Source organism: Sesamum indicum, linkage group LG10 (assembly GCF_000512975.1).
Source record: "Sesamum indicum cultivar Zhongzhi No. 13 linkage group LG10, S_indicum_v1.0, whole genome shotgun sequence".
In the NCBI taxonomy this organism is placed as follows: Eukaryota; Viridiplantae; Streptophyta; class Magnoliopsida; order Lamiales; family Pedaliaceae; genus Sesamum; species Sesamum indicum.
The window spans coordinates 15,701,682-15,720,283 of NC_026154.1; the positions used below are offsets into that span (position 1 = coordinate 15,701,682).

The 18,602-nt window shown below is 35.0% G+C and overlaps 5 protein-coding genes across 5 annotated transcripts; all 5 read left to right on the forward strand.

Annotated features, from left to right (window-relative positions):
• On the forward strand, positions 211-1,547 carry LOC110012716 (G-type lectin S-receptor-like serine/threonine-protein kinase CES101). Its single transcript, XM_020697422.1, has one exon. The coding sequence runs from the start codon at positions 282-284 to the stop codon at positions 1,545-1,547; it is 1,266 nt and encodes a 421-aa protein (XP_020553081.1). The 5' UTR covers positions 211-281.
• LOC110012717 (G-type lectin S-receptor-like serine/threonine-protein kinase At1g67520) lies at positions 1,641-2,781 on the forward strand. The gene is made up of 4 exons (XM_020697423.1): positions 1,641-1,735; positions 1,838-2,031; positions 2,234-2,444; positions 2,543-2,781. The coding sequence occupies exons 1-4, from the start codon at positions 1,717-1,719 to the stop codon at positions 2,779-2,781; spliced, it is 663 nt and encodes a 220-aa protein (XP_020553082.1). The 5' UTR covers positions 1,641-1,716.
• LOC110012718 (G-type lectin S-receptor-like serine/threonine-protein kinase CES101) lies at positions 5,675-6,728 on the forward strand. Its single transcript, XM_020697424.1, has one exon. It carries the CDS (start codon positions 5,904-5,906, stop codon positions 6,726-6,728), a length of 825 nt encoding a protein of 274 aa, XP_020553083.1. The 5' UTR covers positions 5,675-5,903.
• On the forward strand, positions 6,726-9,373 carry LOC105172838 (G-type lectin S-receptor-like serine/threonine-protein kinase At1g11330). The gene is made up of 7 exons (XM_020697502.1): positions 6,726-7,291; positions 7,564-7,668; positions 7,759-7,964; positions 8,081-8,291; positions 8,390-8,627; positions 8,716-8,866; positions 8,944-9,373. Exons 1-7 carry the CDS (start codon positions 7,114-7,116, stop codon positions 9,253-9,255), a joined length of 1,401 nt encoding a protein of 466 aa, XP_020553161.1. The 5' UTR covers positions 6,726-7,113; the 3' UTR covers positions 9,256-9,373.
• Positions 11,873-18,359, forward strand: LOC105172839 (G-type lectin S-receptor-like serine/threonine-protein kinase CES101). Its single transcript, XM_011094416.2, has 7 exons — positions 11,873-13,470; positions 14,027-14,131; positions 14,219-14,415; positions 17,342-17,552; positions 17,643-17,880; positions 17,969-18,118; positions 18,204-18,359. Exons 1-7 carry the CDS (start codon positions 12,222-12,224, stop codon positions 18,235-18,237), a joined length of 2,184 nt encoding a protein of 727 aa, XP_011092718.2. The 5' UTR covers positions 11,873-12,221; the 3' UTR covers positions 18,238-18,359.

The window sequence follows — 18,602 nt, forward strand, 5'->3', positions numbered from 1 at the left end:
AGGAATCCTTTCACATTGACTAATCTTCCTCTACTTATTCTATAATATTCAACACTTCAAAATTAAATATTACAAAACAATAAATAATTCAACTCACACACACACACACACACACACACGAATCCACCATCTGTCTGTTTGGGGCATCTCATGTATATATGTTTTGCAGTTCTCATTCATCAAAATCTTGATACATAGAAAACACACACACACACACACAGTACTTCATCTCTCAACATTTGTGTTTTTCACAAGAATCCAGTCTTCTACAAAATCTCACGATGCAAACTTCAAGTTATTATAGGACGCTTGTTTTCTTGATATTTGTCCAACGTTTGGGCTCGCAGTCCCAACAGGTTTCATCACTCGACACCCTCAAACCAGGAGACAGGCTGAAGCTGAACTTATCATCTCAGCTGGTTTCCGCCAATGGGATTTTCAGCTTAGGATTCACTACCATGGGAGCTCTAGATACAGCTTATTTAGGAGTAAGTCATACAAACAGCAGATACGTTCCTGTGTGGATTGGCAACAGAGAGCAGCCTGCTTCCACAAGTCAGGATCCCTTTCTCTCTGTAGACACCACGGGGAAGCTGTTTATCACTCACGGTACCAACGGAGGAGATCCCATCGAGCTATATGCCGGCGAATCAAGCAAGAAAAATAATGTATCAGTCACTTTGTTGAATACAGGGAATCTCGTAGTAAAAGAGATGAGCTCTTCAAATGGTGAAGTGATCTTGTGGCAAAGTTTTGATCATCCTACTGATACTCTTCTTCCAGGGATGAAACTGGGCGTCAACCACAGGAGTGGAAGAAATCGGGTACTCACTTCATGGTTCGGGCCACTTGATCCCGCTCCTGGAGCTTTTACTCTCGAATGGGATCCAGATGTAGGCAGATTGTTAGTCAGGCGACGAGGCATAGTTTATTGGACGAGCGGAAAGCTGAAGGACTACTACGATGAGTTGGTCGGTTTGAGACTTAAGGAGTTTGACAATATTCTTACCAAGCCGGATCCTGCAAACTTGAACTACAACTTCAGCGTTGTGAGGAGCGGTGATGAGGAACACTTCACGTATTCGCTCATGAATGTACCGGAATTGACGCCTGACAACCGAAACTTTTCAGGAATAAGGCTGGACTATCAGGGGTATTTATATGACAGGGACAGGCCTACTATTGCAAAGGCTGGTTTTTGTTATGGTTACGATGAAACTCACGCCAACCCGGGCTGTGAATTAAGAGAGCAGGCCAAGTGCAGGAATGACGGTCAGACGTTTGATTTTACATCGGGGGAGTTTAGGCATGTGAATGGAACACCAACTCCGGCTGTTTATGACAATAATTCAAGCCTCAGTATGAGTGACTGCCGAGAGAGCTGCTGGAATGACTGCGAATGCGTTGGCTATAAGAGTGGTAATGTAAGTGGTTGTGTGTATTGGAGAGGCACACATTTGGAGTTTGTGCGGACTAATCCTCCTGATGATTCATACGATAATACATTTGTTCTTGTTTCCACATCTTCAAGACAAGGTTTATTTTGAATTTAGCTCATCTGCATGATGTATATATTATAATTGAACTGAAATCATCATTAATCTTAATGTATTTTACCTTATGACAGGAAAGAGGAGACATGTCACGATCATCCATGTTGCAGTAAGTATAACAGTAGTGCTGTTTATCTTGGGCACTATTGTTGCTTTGTTCGTTATGAAAAAAATTAAAAAGGGTACGTATCTATGATAATATAGTAAAAATTAACCCTTATTGCTAGTTAACTTTGGACATTAATTTTTCCTCATCTTAATTTCTTGCGTCAATCATCGTACAGAGACAAGGAAGGAAGATCAATTACATGACCTGGTGACACTAGACGGATATACGGAAACTTACGAGCTCGAATGTGGAGGAGCTAAAAATCATCATGATCTTAGAATGTTTACTTATGCATCTATCCAATCTGCCACGAACAATTTTTCCTCGGACTATAAATTGGGACAGGGTGGTTTTGGCCCGGTTTATAAGGTAAAACTAATTACATTGATGAGTTCATTGCAAAGTACAAGTACTAATGTATTTGCTAAGTTTTATTGCATCATATAATTATGTGATTAGTCTGTTCAATTAATATATTGCAAAGGAGCTAGCTGGTAGTCAAAGTAATTTATAACAATAATCTTAATTAAATTCACATGTCATAGTTATGTTTATTCCTTTTTACGTGCAGGCAAAAACATCAGAAGGTCGAGATATAGCAGTAAAACTTCTTTCTCGACAATCTGGACAAGGACTGCTCGAGTTCAAGACCGAGCTTATACTCATTTCTAAACTGCAGCATGTGAACCTTGTCAAGCTTCTTGGTTTCTGCCTTCATGGAGACAACAAAATGATAATCTACGACTACATGCCTAACAAGAGTCTCGATTTCTTTCTCTTCAGTGAGTTTCTGTTCCCATCTTCACTTTCTTAATTATAGTTATATATATAATAGTAATGTATAACAAATGTTAATTTTTGCACACTGCATGCTTGACAGAACCTTCTAACAGGGAGCACTTGAGTTGGCAGCAGCAATTCAACATCATCGAGGGCATTGCTCAAGGACTATTATACCTTCACAAGCACTCCCGACTCAAGATAATTCACCGAGACTTGAAACCAAGTAACATATTACTTGACGAAGATATGAACCCCAAGATTTCTGATTTCGGTCTTGCTAGAATCTTTAAGCTATACGTGAGTGAAGCGAACACGACCAGGCGTGCTGGGACATAGTAAGTGACGAATTAACTAGTAATAATCTTCATATATTTGTATTGCTTTTTTTCTTTTTCTTAATAACAATTGATTGTGTGTCTGATCATCACAGTGGTTACATGGCTCCTGAGTACGCGATGCAGGGTATAGTCTCTGTAAAATCAGATGTGTATAGTTTTGGAGTTATAGTACTCGAGATTGTGAGCGGTCGGAAAAACAATAGCTTCCATCAAACCGAAGGCTCCCTGCACCTGATCGAACATGTAAGTTTTATTACAAAGAAAGAGCAAATGATCACATGCACGCAAATTATTTTCTTTCGTAAATGTATATTTTTGGTACACCTCTTCAGAATGAAAAACGTATATATGGAATAATTTGTGCAGGCTTGGGATCTCTGGAATGAAGGTTGTGCACTAGAAATGATGGATCCAACATTGAGGGCTTCATGCATTACGGATCAAGTGCAACGATTCATGCATTCGGGCTTCTATGCATCGAAAATCATGCAGTCGATCGACCCACGATTGAAGATGTTGTATTAATGTTAAAAAACGAAAGAACAAGTAGTGTATGGATGCCCAAGAATCCGGCATTTATCACTAGAAATAGTATATTTGATGAAGTAGAAACAAGTAAATCAGAGAAGCTGTTCTCATCAGCCAGTGAAATTACTCAAGTAGAAGGAAGATAGTAGTATATACATGTTGTTGTAGAATCTTGTGTTAGTAAGGCAGGCAATGCTGTTGTACGACATTTATTTACTACAGATGAAGTGCATATTCCGCAGATAGAGATGGGGTATACGATTCTTGTTTTGTTCCATATATAGGTTATTTCAGTCCAGAAAATGTTACATTTCTATTCGCCTTATACATAACAGACAAGCTTCTGGGCATGATGTACTCAACTTTTGATTAAGTAAATAGACAAGCTTTCTTGATTTTAATTTATGGGCTAAACTCCATTTTGCCCTTTGTATTTTTATGGGATTAAATGCAATTTTGGTCCTCTAATTATTTTCATTTCTTATTTTAGCCCTTTAATTTTTTACTGTTGTAAATTGGTCCTCTAGCTTTTTTACTTGCTCAATTTTGGTCCTCCTTTCGTTAGAGTTTCTCTAAAATGTCACCTGGATCTGATGTGGCGTTTTAAATTGGAAAAATTAATTTATTGGTTAATTATACATGATTGGCAATTACATGGATTTAAATAAAAAGAAATATTAAGGGAGTTTTTTTTACATATACTAGTCGTCATGACATGCCATCCCTGCGTGCATATAATAAAGCGTCTATTACAAAGGTACCAAGTCTATAATCTCTGCATTTATACTAACTTGGCAGAGTTCAAAAATAGGTTTGATTCAACAAGATAACTTAGCAAACAACAAGTAATCCACTTTAAATAAACTCACCAGGTCTAAATCCATGTCAGTTTAAAAACTCTCCAACTAATTCTCTACATCAGTGGAATCAATCCTAACAAACATTGCGTAACCATCTCTCAAAATTTCGAGTTGACTAGGCAAGCCACATTCAAACATCTCATATTCTCATCAAAATACATCTAAATCCTACTTCTAATGGTATGTAGATTGCCCTAACAAACTCCCAGATTCTACTCCAAATCCTTTTATAAATGAGGTCATAGTGCAGTCAAAATGGTAGTTCAAGCTATTTACACTCTAAACATAATTTTTCTCTAGAGAGAGTGTGCGCGCGCATGTATGTGTGTGTGTGTGAGAGAGAGAGAGAGAGATTATGAATAGAAATAATTTTGTTAACGTATTAATCTTATATAGCTTATAAAATATTATAAAAAAAGTTAAAAAAAATAATTTTTTTTAAAAAATTATAAGATCCAAAATATTTTATTTTAAAATTTTATATATTTTTTTAAAAAAATAAAAAATAATCAAATAAATATTTAGAACTTATAAGCTCTCAAACATCTTATAAGATATTTTCATAAGTTTAGCCAGACACCCTTTTAGTAACATATATATATATAGTGATAATGCAGCAAAAATGATAATTTTTATTTTATTTGTGTTGTCGTTATAGAGGTTGTGTCACTAATCATTGGTAGTAATAACTTTATATATAATTTTTGTGACAGATCAAAATATTTTAAAATTGAATCCATCCATCACACTTATCAGCTGACTTGGCACCATATAAAAGGAAGTCCACATGATAAAGTCTGAAACAAAGCACTAAACCATAATTAATTAAATTAATTAATAACACGCCAACCATATTTGACTACCTTTTTGATAATTTAGTATCATAATATTTGTAAAATGTTACTTAAATCTTAAAAAAGATTAGGCTCAACATTAAATATAAGGAATAATTATGCCTTCCTTCCATAAAAGATTTGGTATAATTACACATAAATTTTTTATGTTCTGAAAAATTACACTTAGTGCTTGAAAATTTGTTTTCCTAACAAATAAATCCATACAATTGGTAACATTTATATAATTTCTTGACATAAGAAAAGAAAATTAATTAAAATTTTGTATTTATCCCGATAAATTGATTTACAGATTTATTGTAAACCAAACAAATATTTTCTAATCAAATTACTTGTGAAAATTTACTCCCTTGTATGCATTAGCTTGTGAAAATATAATATAATAGTTTGATTTGAAAAAAATTATTTAACTTTCAATAAGTTAGTTATAAGTCAAATGGGGTTAAATATAAATGTATTAATTAATTTTTGTTAAAATCAACAAATTTAATGAATTTTTATCGGTGGATGAATCAATAAAGACATAAGGAAACGTCAGGAATGCTAAATTAATTTTTTAAACTATATATAATTTATGTATAATTAATTCAAAATCATAGCAAAAGTTGTATCATTGTCCCTAATAAAAAGTGGGGGACTTAAATTAACCCTCTGCGCAGACGCCGAGAGAAACAGACAGTTCATGTTCACATTCCGGGCAAGTAGGAATCCGTTCACATTGACAAATATATACAGCCAAGAACGCCAAATAGACTAATCTCCCTCTGCTTGTTCTTCATAAATATACAAATAAGCATTAAATACAGTACAACGATTAATCCAACTCACACACCAATCCATGCTACACCAACCCACCATCTGTCTGTTTTGGGCATCTAATGTGTATATGTTTTGCAGTTCTCATTCATCTAAATCTTGATACATATACAGAGATACACACACACACACACATTGTGGTAACTTCATCTCAGCATTTGTACTTTTCACAAGAATCAAATCTTGTACAAAAACCCACGATGCGAGCTTCAATTACGACACTCGTTTTCTTGATATTTGTCCATTGTTTGGCCTGCCAGTCCCAGCAGGTTCCACGGCTCGACACCCTCAAACCAGGAGACAGGCTAAACTTTTCATCTCAACTGGTTTCCGCCAACGGGATGTTCAGCTTAGGATTCAGTTCCTTGGACGGTGCAGGTAATGCTTACTTATCTTTGACTTACACGAACAGCAGCATCGTATACTATTATGTGTGGATTGCAAACAGGGATCGGCCTGCTATCAGCGGTCTGTATCCGTTTCTCACTGTCGACATCACGGGGAAGCTGGTTATCGGGCACGATTCTAATGGAGGAGAATCCATCGAGCTATATGCCGGCGAATCAAGCAAGAAGATTAATGTATCGGCCACTTTGTTGGATACCGGGAATCTTGTAGTAAAAGAGAAGAGTTCTTCAAATGGTGAAGTGATCTTATGGCAAAGTTTTGACCATCCTACCGATACTCTTCTTCCAGGGATGAAACTGGGCGTCAACCACAGGACCGGAAGAAATCAGGTACTCACTTCATTTTTCGGGCCTAATAATCCGGCCTCTGGAGCTTTTACTCTCGAATGGGATCCGAGTGAAGACAGATTGTTAGTCAGACGACGAGGCGTCCTTTATTGGACGAGCGGCAAGCTGAGGGATTATTACGATGAGAGTTAAGGAGTTTGACAATATTCTTCCAAAGCCGGATCCTGCAAACTTGAACTACAACTTCAGCGTTGTGACGAGCGATGATGAGGAATTCTTCACGTATTCACTCATAAAGATTCCGATATTGACGCCTGACAATCGGAAGCTTTCAGCAATAAGGCTGGATTATCAGGGATATATATATGATACGGACAGGCCTACTATTGCAAAGGCTGGTTTTTGTTATGGTTACGATGAAACTCATCATGGGTCTGCTGCCAACCTCGGCTGTGAGCTAAGAAAGCAGCCCAAGTGCAGGAATGATGGTCAGACGTTTAATCTTACGTATGGGGACTTCAGGCATTTGAATGGAACACCAGCTCCGGCTGTTTATGACAGTAACTCAAGCCTCAGTATGAGTGACTGCCGAGAGAAGTGCTGGAATGACTGCGAATGCGTTGGCTATACGAGTGGTAATGTAAGTGGTTGTGCGTATTGGAGAGGCAAAAATTTGGAGTTTGTGCAGAGTGATATTCCCTATGGTTTACTAGCTAATACATATGTTCTTGATAGTTCTGCACCTTCGAGACCAGGTTTGTTTTTTATTTAGCTCATGTGCATAATGTATACTCTTTAATTACACTCTTATATATATTTTTTGGGTTTAATGCAATTTAACCCTATGATATTGCAAATGGGCAAATTATTTCCCTATTAAAGAAACTAGCAATTTAAAACACAGATGGATAATTTGCATATTTGCAATATCACATTGGTGTAAATTGCATTTTTCCCTATATATATTATTACTAATTAAAATCTACTACTGATCATTAACTTGAAATTGTATGCTACCTTATGACAGCAAAGAAGAGACATGTTGAGATCATCTCAGCTGCAGTGAGTGTAGCAGTGCTGTTTATCTTGGGCAGTATTGTTGCTTTGTTCGCTATCAGAAAACTTAAAAAGGGTACGTATCCATATACTAATATAGTAAAAAATAACCCTAATTGCTAATTAACTTTGGGCATTTTTCCTCATCATCTTAATTCTTGCGTAGATCATCTTACAAGGAAAAGGAAGGAAGATCAATTAAGTGACCTGCTGACACTAGACGGATATACAGAAATGTACGAGCTCGAAAGTGGAGGAGCGAACAATCATCATGATCTTAGAATGTTCACCTTTGCATCAATCCAATCTGCTACAAACAACTTTTCCCAAGACTACAAACTGGGACAGGGTGGTTTTGGCCCTGTTTATAAGGTAAAAAACCCATTCATGATGAGTTTAATCCTAAAGTATAATTAAAATTAATTTAGAACAATAATCCTAATATTAGTTCACATGTTATAGTTATGTTTATTCCTTTTTACGTGCAGGGAAAAACATCAGAAGGTCAAGATATAGCAGTAAAACTTCTTTCTCGACAGTCCGGACAAGGATTGCTCGAGTTCAAGACCGAGCTTATACTCATTTCTAAACTGCAGCATGTGAACCTTGTCAAGCTTCTTGGTTTCTGCATTCATGGGGACAACAAAATGATAATCTACGACTACATGCCAAACAAGAGTCTCGATTTCTTTCTCTTCAGTGAGTTTCTGTTCCCATCTTACTTTCCTAATTATAGTTATATATGTAATAGTAATGTATAACAAAATGTTAATTTTTGCACACTGCATGCTTGACAGAACCATCTAACAGGGAGCGATTGAGTTGGCAGCAACGATTCAACATCATCGAGGGCATTGCTCAAGGACTACTCTACCTTCATAAGTACTCACGGTTGAGGATAATTCACCGAGACTTGAAACCAAGTAACATATTACTCGACAAAGATATGAACCCTAAGATCTCTGATTTTGGTCTTGCTAAAATCTTTAAGCAGAACGTGAGTGAAGCTAACACAATCAGGCGTGCTGGAACATAGTAAGTGACGAGTTAACTAGTAATAATCTTCAAATATTTGTATGGCCTTTCTTTTTTAATTAATTGATTGTGTGTCTGATCATCACAGTGGGTACATGGCTCCTGAGTACGCGATGCAGGGTATATTCTCCACAAAATCAGATGTATACAGTTTTGGAGTTATAGTACTTGAGATTGTTAGTGGTAAGAAAAACAATGGCTTCCACCAAACCGAAGGCCCTCTAGACCTAGTCGAACATGTAAGTTTCATTCATGAATCTATATATATATACGCCTCTTTCAAAATGAAAAAGTGTATATGGAATAATTTTTGCAGGCTTGGGAGCTCTGGAATAAAGATTGTGCACTAGAAATAATGGATCCAACATTGAGGGGTTCATGCATTGCAGATCAAGTGCAACGATGCATCCATGTTGGGCTCCTATGTGTCGAAAATCATGCAGCCGATCGACCCACGATTGAAGATGTTATATCGATGTTAAAAAACGAAACGACAAGTGTATCGATGCCTAAGAATCCAGCATTTATCACTAGAAATAGTATATTTGATGAAGCAGAAACAAGTAGATCAGAGAAGCTGTTATCACCAGCTTATGAATTCACAGTTACTGAAGTAGAAGGAAGATAGCATCGCAGTACTATTATACAATCTTGTGTTAATAAGGCTATTTGTTGTATGACATTTATGTGTAGCTTATTTCTATTCATTTCTATTTGGTGTTGTTAACTTAATTTGTTTTGTTGAAGTTTTGGTTCAGCTGCTGCAATGTTTCCTTTCTGGAATTTTTCCTTGCTGTTTCAAATTTCTTAGTTGTTTGCCTGTTTCAATTACGTCGGGTCAGTAGTATTTGCTGATTTTTAGGAAGTTGATGAATATGGAAACGTGCATATTTCATGTCCTCCATCTTATTTTTTTTGCTTTTTCTGTTGGTAGTTTAGGTGTATTTAAACTCATCACCATGCAAAATTTGAAATTATACTTTTCTTAAAAGAAACTTTTGTAATTACAATTGTATTTTATACGAAAATTCTTTATTTATACTTGTACGTTTTTCATTGGAATTTAGACGAAAAGTGTTAACGTCGACAAAAAAAATTAAATTTCTAATTTTGCCCCTCATTCCATGTGCTGCATAATTTATCAACACAGATTCCTTAGTAATAGTTTTATACTTGTAACAGGACAAATGTAATATATATAAACAAGTACCTTCACATGTATAGTGACAATGAAATGACGACAAAAATAATCACCACTATATTCGTGCTGTTATATAGATTTATCACTAATTGTAGACAATAATAATTTCATATGCATTTTTTGTCATTAATAATTATATTATGAAAAATCAAAATTATTATCAATTTAATATATATCTTTAAAATGATGTAGCTTGCAACTCGACCTGTGCCTCATTACCCGAGGTATTGTTCATTCTTGCTTTATATAAGCCTTACCATTTTGTTTTGAAAGGCGTTTTACTAGAAATAGCAGGCCTTGGGGTTTATAAGTCACTCATGCTCCTCGTCTGCAACCAATGTGGGACACTTACCTACATCAACAGTCCCTCAGATGAGGGGTCCAAAAGGGGCACATGGCCTTGTTCCACAAACAATGAAAAATGATGCAGCTTGCGATTTATTATATTTGTTAAACTTTTCTCACATTGCATCCCATACATTTAAATTTAGTCCCATTTGTAACACTTTTCTCACATTACATCCCGTACATTTAAAAATATTCTCAATATTAGTTCCACGTGACTTTTTCGTACATTTTTAAACAAAAAAGTCACGTGATCGTTAGTGAGTGCATGTATTGGTTTGTTTTAGTGGGAAGAAAAAACAACTTTGTTAAGGAAAAATGGAGACTGGGGCACACACCAATATTTTTGCACCGCAAAAATTAATTTGGCTTGCTGTTGAGGAGCCCACGTCCATCGAGAGTAGAAGAAGTTGGGTAAATGAAAAACCCACGTATTATTATAGGAAGATGATGTATTTGAGGACTTAATGCACACAGAAAACTTTCAGGTAGAAGATTCTACAGTTGTAGAGACATTGTATTGGGTGTGACTTTTTGTGTAGAAGATCTAGTGTTGTTATACTTGGCTGCAAAGAAAAGTGAAGAGCATGAAAGAAGAAATAAAGAAAAGCTTCAAATAGTTATTACAATATTGCAATATAGAGTGAAAATGTTGTTTTATGTATAGATGATGTCTTCGATATTTTTCTTTTTAGTCTTTTGGGTTGAGACATCTTCTCCCTTTCCACACTCCAACGTACAATATACCCCGATTTTCTCTTCATTTTCTTTGATTTTAAGTTTAGATATGGGCGGTTTAATTGTAGGGTGCTTGGTTTGGGCTAATTTGTGGCAGATCAGGGCAAGGGAAACAAAATCTTCATTTCTTCAAGTCAATATAGAGTGCATGTAAAGGTCACGTGCAATATGTTCTCCCTAAGAATAGCCTTTAACGGCCACTCTTAATTCACGTGACTTTTCTGTAAAAAAATTAAATTGAAAAGTCATGTTGGGACTAACATTAAAAAAATTTTAATGTATGAAACAAAATGTGTAAAAAATATAATAAATGGGATTAAAATGACAAAATGCAATTTTTCCAAAATGAGATATTGAGACTTATAAGTCATTCAAACTTTTATTTGCAATCAATATAAAACGCATACCGAATATCTAGTGACAATTTTAAAATCACAACTTAATAATTTTTTACTAACATTAATTATCATTTGTTGTAGTGAAATAAGTTTGTCTCAACAATGTTAGAATTTTAACTTGAATTAAACCCATATAAACCTACCTATCTCCGGTCATTGTATCTATCCATATATAACTTGACAATATCTAAAAGCAAGTCCACACGGTAAAGTTTGAACAAACCACTAAACCATAATTAATTAAATTAATAGCCATCATTTGTGTACCTTTTTTTCTTTTGATAATTTAGTCATATAATATCTATAACGCGGTACAACACAAACAAAATATTTTAAAATATGTTAAAGTAATTCTTATGAGAATAAGGCTCAACTTGTGGGACTTAAATTGTGAAAATTCTAATTCATATTGAGTTTAATCAAATTCGAACTAATTATATGATAAGTATAATAACTTGTTGTATCATTAGTGCATAATTCAAAAAAAGTGACTGATTACATGAAAAATATATGATACATAATTAATGTAATTTGACCAAATTTGATTGGTATAAAAATCTTACCTTAAATTAACCCCTCGGCGCAGACACAGAAGAAACTGAGGATTCTTGTTCACAAGCTTTCCGGGAAAGTGGGAATTGTTTCATATTGACATGTACAGCCAAGAACACGAAATGGACTAATCTTCCCTCTACTTTTTCTTCATTATTCAGACTTCAATATTACGAAAAACAACTAATCCAACTCACACACCATTAGTCTGTTCTTGGGGCATCTGATGTATATATGTTTTGCAGTTCTCGTTCATTAGAATCTTGATATATGTAGACAAACTCACACGCACAGACAACATACTGTACTTCATCTCAACATTTGTAGTGTCGCAAGAGTCAAATCTTGTACAAAAACCCAATGATGCAAGCTTCACGTAAGACACATGTTTTCTTGATATTTGTCCACTGTTTGGTCTCCCTGTCCTGGCGGGTTTCATCAGTCGACACGCTCAAACCAGGAGACAGGCTAAACTCATCATCTCAATTGCTTTCTGCCAAGGGGATTTTCAGCTTAGGATTCGGTATCCTGGACGATGGTAATGCTTACATAGCAATAACTCATACAAACAGCATATACTTTCCCGTGTGGATTGGCAACAGGGAGCAGCCTGCTTTCGGAGGACAGGATCCGTTTCTCACTTTGGACACCACGGGGAAGCTGATTATCGGGCACGGTATGAATGCCAGAGCATCCATCGAGCTATATGCCGGAGAATCAAGCAAGAAGATTATTAATGTGTCGGCCACTTTGTTGGATACAGGGAATCTTGTAGTAAAGGAGTTGAGTTCCTCAAATAATGAAGTGATCTTATGGCAAAGCTTTGATCATCCTACCGATACTCTTCTTCCAGGGATGAAACTGGGCGTCAACCGCCGGACTGGAAGAAAATGGATACTCACTTCATGGTTCGGGCCTAATGATCCGGCCCCTGGAGCTTTTACTCTCGAATGGGATCCAGATGTAGGCAGATTGTTAGTCAGGCGACGAGGCATAGTTTATTGGACGAGCGGAAAGCTGAAGGACTACTACGATGATTGGTCCGGTTTGAGAGTTAAGGAGTTTGACAATATTCTAACGAAGCCGGATCCTGCAAACTTGAACTACAACTTCAGCGTTGTGAGGAGCGGTGATGAGGAATACTTCACGTATTCGCTCATAAATGTACCAGAATGGACGCCTGACAACCGAAACGTTTCAGGAATAAGGCTGGACTATCAGGGGTATATATATGACAGGGACAGGCCTACTATTGCAAAGGCTGGTTTTTGTTATGGTTATGATGAAACTCACGCCAACCCGGGCTGTGAATTAAGAGAGCAGCCCAAGTGCAGGAATGACGGTCAGACGTTTGATTTTACGTCGGGGGAGTTTAGGCATGTGAATGGAACACCAGCTCCGGCTGTTTATGACAGTAATTCAAGCCTCAGTATAAGTGACTGCCGAGAGAAGTGCTGGAATGACTGTGAATGCGTTGGCTATACGAGTGGTAATGTAAGTGGTTGTGTGTATTGGAGAGGCACAGATTTGGAGTTTGTGCGGACTAATCCTCCTGATGATTCACTGCCTGATACATATGTTCTTGATTATTCTGCACCTTCAAGCCCAGGTTTGTTTTTTATTTAGCTCATGTGCATGATGTATGCTTTTTAATTATATTCCTATCATATCTATTAAGGTAAAAAATCATTTTATCTTCTAGTTATTGATATTTTTGTAGTTCGTCGCCTAATTCCTTTCTGAAAAATTCTTGTCCGAATCTGGTTTAGCTTAACCAATTCAATCACAGAATAAATGTATCACATCTGCTTTGTGATTGATCATTTTCCCTAAATCGTACATCAATCACATGGCAAGTGTATTGCACTTACCGTATAATTGATTCGGGTTTGATCGAATCGAATTCGGGCAAGAATTTCCCTTTAATTTTTGTTGTTGCACCTTTTCATTTATTTATCCAAACTAGTCTTTTTAGAAAGTGCTGATTTTGCCCTTGAAGATAGCGTGTGACCAATTTTAAATGGAATTCTTTACCAGAAAGTGATCTTAATGATTAGATGCAAAATGGAGCAGAAAAAACAGAAATTGGTGGCCATATTGTTTGCACTAAAATCAACTACACTGATCATTAATCTTGAAATTGTATGTATGTTACCTTATGACAGGAAAGAAGAGACATGAGATCATCCGTGTTGCAGTAAGTATAACAGTCCTGCTGTTCATCTTGGGCACTATTGTTGCTTTGTTCGTTATGGGAAAAATTAAAAAGGGTACGTCTCCAATAATAATATAGTAAACAGTAACTCTCATAGCCAATGAACTTTGGACATTTTTCCTCATGGTCGACCATCTTACAGGGAAAATATTGACGGAAGATCAATTCGATGACCTGCTGACACTAGACGGATATACAGAAACTTACGAGCTTCATCATGCAGGAGCTAAGAATTATCATAACCTTAGATTATTTAGTTATGCATCTCTGCAGTCTGCTACAGACAACTTTTCCTCGGACCATAAATTGGGACAGGGTGGTTTTGGCTCCGTTTACAAGGTAAAACTAAGACTCTATTTACTTTGTTGGATTTGATACATGATTGTTAGGATGACTCGACATTAAACATGGGACGGGATCCATTATGAATTAATTGGGCAAAATTATATTTTCCATCACCTAAATTAGGAGAGTCCATATTTTTTTACCTTTGTTTTATGCGAATTTTAAAATGGTGTTAAAAAATTTTTTTTTTTCTACACAGTTAATTTCATAGTAAAACTTTTTCTAAAAATAGGCCAGAATCACGTATTCTGTATGTGGCCGTTGTTTTATTACGACAAGTGGCTCTTGAAATTAAATATGTCAAACATTGAAATGTTGATACCAAAAGTATATACATGGGGAAAATATTGGGGAAATGGATTGGATAAGCTATTGGGTCTATACACTTAGTTCCAAAAGCAATGTTTTGAAAATTGGACCAGTGATTGAATTGGATAAGTTATTGGGCCATTGAGTCACTGGTTCGACCAGTCGAACTGAATTGGAAAAATCAATTAACTCGAAATATATTATATATATATATTTGTAACGTATCAATACATTATATATCAATTTAGAGAAAAAAAAAATTAGTCAATTAACTTATTCAATTTTAGTCCATTAACTCTGATAATTACCATATTTTCTACACTATATTTGAAAAATGGTTCAATTAGGACCAATTTAGAATTTTGGTGTCTATTTTTCAACCAATTAAACGGGAATTGCTAATGTGTCAGTTAATTATTTATTTATCCGACGAAATGAGCCATGTTATTGTCTGATGTGGCTAAGAAGTACACTAGGCAAGTAGGCGTCCTACATGGAATAATTGATATAAACATATACATAATTATAAAATAAAATTATTTATATAATTAATATAAACTTAAAAAAAAAGAATAAAATCCTACCCTCCCCACCTCCTCTACCCCCAGAGAGGGGGGGGGGGGGGCGTCAGGGCCCCAACGCACAGTTGAGCGCCATTTGGTGATGGCGGGCAACTCGTTGTCGCCCGAATGACGATCGCCCAATTGTGGGGTGGGTGTTGTCTCCTTCTGTGGCGGGGTGGAGATTTATTTATTTTTATTTAAATTTATATTATACAGTATAATATTTTTTTTATAATTTATAATTATTTTTAAAATAATAAAGTTTAGTTTTACAATTTTATGTATTATATGATATAAAATAAGAATTTTATTTTTTATAATTTATAAGCATTTATAATTACCACAATTTTATGTATTTTTAATAAATTAATATTTTACTTATTTTTTATCTATAATTTTATAATTAAATAAAATAATTATCTATAGTATAATTATGTATATTTATCTCTATAATTTTATGCATTTTTTATCTATATGTATAATTATTGATAAAATAATAATTATTTTTATATTATTTTATTAATTCATAAGTATTTATAAAATATTGATTTATAATTATATATAATTTATGGATTTATATATTTTATTCTAATTTATAATATATTTTAAAATGTGTAATGATTATTTATTATATGCATGTATAGACGACGTGTCACAAAAACTAGTATAAAATATAAATTCAAAGCTTGTTTTTATGCAATTTGATATTTTTTTTTCTTTATTTAAGTGTTTGTGTTGGAGAGAAAATATAAAAAAAATATCCACTTGAGCTAAGGTATTTTTTAGTGCCACATGGGATAAATTAAATCATGAATAAAATAAGTGGGCTAAAAAATATAATAACTCAAAAAAATAAGTTCACCTCATCTGCTTCGTCAGACTTTGATGCCATGTGGGTTAAAAAAATCCCCAAATTGAAGCAATTTCAGCAAAAATTGAAAAAATCAGCCATTGGTATACCTAATTGAAAGCATTTTTTCAATATAATGTATAAAATATAATAATTATCATAATTAGTGGACTAAAATTGAACGAGAATTAAGTTAATGGACTAAAATAATTTTTTCATCAATTTATCAAAACCCTATTGGCTATTAGCCCAATTGAAAAAATATAAGTCAAATATAAATATTTTACACTATAAATATGAAAAGTTTAAGCCAAGCTTATTATCCCATATTGTAAAAGTATAAGTCGGCACTTTAAACTATAAATATAGAAATATTTAAGCTAAGCCTATTATCCCACATTGAAAAAGCATAAGACAAAACTTAATTAAACACTTTAAACCATAAATATGAAAAAATTTAAATCAAGCTTATTATTTCACATTGAAAAAATATATGCCAAGCTAAAACTCTCTTGGCTATAAATATGTAAAAACTTAAGTTTTTGACCGATAATCGGGTCATTGATTTTGGCCAGTTTTTACCGGTCCGCATTAATTTTGGCCACGTTGATTTTGGACATATGAATTGGGCTGGATACATGATCAGTTCTTGATTGAACGGCCGATCTGGTCTGATTATGAAAATATTGCCCAAAAGCCACCCTTCGTTGATAATTAACGGCCACGTGCATGATACGTGATTTTGTCATCTAATTTTTGTTATGAAAAGTGGGCTACGGGACTGAATGTGTTGAAGAATTCGATTCTTGAACCATTTTAAAATTTATGATGAAAAACGTTAACCCTTATCATGTGGGATCAAACATACAATTTACCAAATTAATTGTATGTTGATTACTTATTAAAATAAATATTATCATGTGTTTACAATGTGACATAAAATTAATCAAATCGAGGAAATGTGCATAATGCGCGCCTTGGGGGATTTGAATTATAATACACCTTACGTTTCAAGTTAAATATAAATAAATAAAATATAGATAAATATATATTATGAGATTAATCCACTCAATTAATATATTCCAACTTCCTAGGAACTAACTACTCAAAGTATTGAAATTAATTTAGAAGAATAATCTTAATTTAATACGCATGCATGTCATAGTTACATTTATTCCCTTTTTCCCTTTTCGAACAGGGAAAAACATCAGAAGGTCAAGATATAGCAGTAAAGCTTCTTTCACGACAGTCTGGACAAGGATTTCTGGAATTCAAAACTGAGCTCATACTCATATCTAAACTGCAGCATGTGAACCTTGTGAAACTACTTGGCTTTTGCATTCATGGACACGACAAAATGCTAATCTACGACTACATGCCTAACAAGAGTCTCGATTTCTTTCTCTTTAGTAAGCAATTTCCAATTACTCACTAGTTGTCTGACATTGCGTATTCAAGTATTCGTACAAATCTAAAGTTTTTGGGCACGGCCATAACAGGTCCATTTGATAAGGAGCAACTGAATTGGCAGCAGCGATTCAACATCATCGAGGGGATTGCTCAAGGACTACTCTACCTTCATAAGTACTCACGGTTGAGGATAATTCATCGAGACTTGAAACCAAGTAACATATTGCTTGACAAAGATATGAACCCGAAGATATCTGATTTCGGTCTTGCTAGAATCTTTAAGCAAAACGCAAGTGAAGCTAACACAAACAGGCGTGTCGGGACTTAGTAAGCAACGAATTAACAAAGATATGATTGTTTTGAATGTTTTTTAGTTCTCTATTTATAATTGATTGTATATGTCTGATCATTACAGTGGTTACATGGCTCCTGAGTACGCAATGAAGGGTATCTTCTCTACAAAATCAGACGTGTATAGTTTTGGAATTATAGTACTTGAGATCGTGAGTGGTAAAAAAACAATAGATTCCACCAAATGGAAGGCCCGCTGGACCTGGTCGAACACGTAAGTTTCATTCATAAATGTTTCTTTTTTGTTTTTTGGTACACCATTTCAAAAATGAAAAGTGTATATGGAATAACTTTTTCAGGCGTGGGAGCTCTGGGGAAAAGGTTTCGCACTAGAAATAATGGATCCGACATTGAGGGCTTCATGCGTTGCAGATCAAGTGCAACGATGCATCCATGTCGGGCTTCTATGTGTGGAAAATCATGCAGTCGATCGACCCACGATTGAAGATGTCGTATTAATGTTAAAAAACGAAACAAGTTTACCAGGGCTCAAGAACCCAGCATTCATCGCTGGAAATAGTATATTTGATGAAGTGGAAAAAAGTACTTCAGACAAGTTGTCATCAGCTAGTGAATTCACAATTACTAATATACAAGGAAAGTAGCACTATGTATTATACAATCTTGTGTTAGTGAGGCTATTTTTGTTGTATGATGACATTTATGTATAGCTATACATCAACTGCATATTCTGCATG

Bases quoted from the DNA above. Each gene is read 5' to 3' on its own strand.
- LOC105172838 (XM_020697502.1), top strand. From the start codon at position 7,114: ATGAGTGACTGCCGAGAGAAGTGCTGGAATGACTGCGAATGCGTTGGC. The intron at 7,292-7,563 runs GTTTGTTTTTTA...ACCTTATGACAG, and splicing joins TTCTGCACCTTCGAGACCAG to CAAAGAAGAGACATGTTGAG. The intron at 7,965-8,080 runs GTAAAAAACCCA...TTTTACGTGCAG, and splicing joins GTTTTGGCCCTGTTTATAAG to GGAAAAACATCAGAAGGTCA.
- LOC110012717 (XM_020697423.1), top strand. The intron at 2,032-2,233 runs GTAAAACTAATT...TTTTACGTGCAG, and splicing joins GTTTTGGCCCGGTTTATAAG to GCAAAAACATCAGAAGGTCG. The intron at 2,445-2,542 runs GTGAGTTTCTGT...CATGCTTGACAG, and splicing joins TCTCGATTTCTTTCTCTTCA to AACCTTCTAACAGGGAGCAC.
- LOC110012716 (XM_020697422.1), top strand. From the start codon at position 282: ATGCAAACTTCAAGTTATTATAGGACGCTTGTTTTCTTGATATTTGTC.
- LOC110012718 (XM_020697424.1), top strand. From the start codon at position 5,904: ATGTGTATATGTTTTGCAGTTCTCATTCATCTAAATCTTGATACATAT.
- LOC105172839 (XM_011094416.2), top strand. From the start codon at position 12,222: ATGATGCAAGCTTCACGTAAGACACATGTTTTCTTGATATTTGTCCAC. The intron at 13,471-14,026 runs GTTTGTTTTTTA...ACCTTATGACAG, and splicing joins TTCTGCACCTTCAAGCCCAG to GAAAGAAGAGACATGAGATC. The intron at 17,553-17,642 runs GTAAGCAATTTC...CGGCCATAACAG, and splicing joins TCTCGATTTCTTTCTCTTTA to GTCCATTTGATAAGGAGCAA.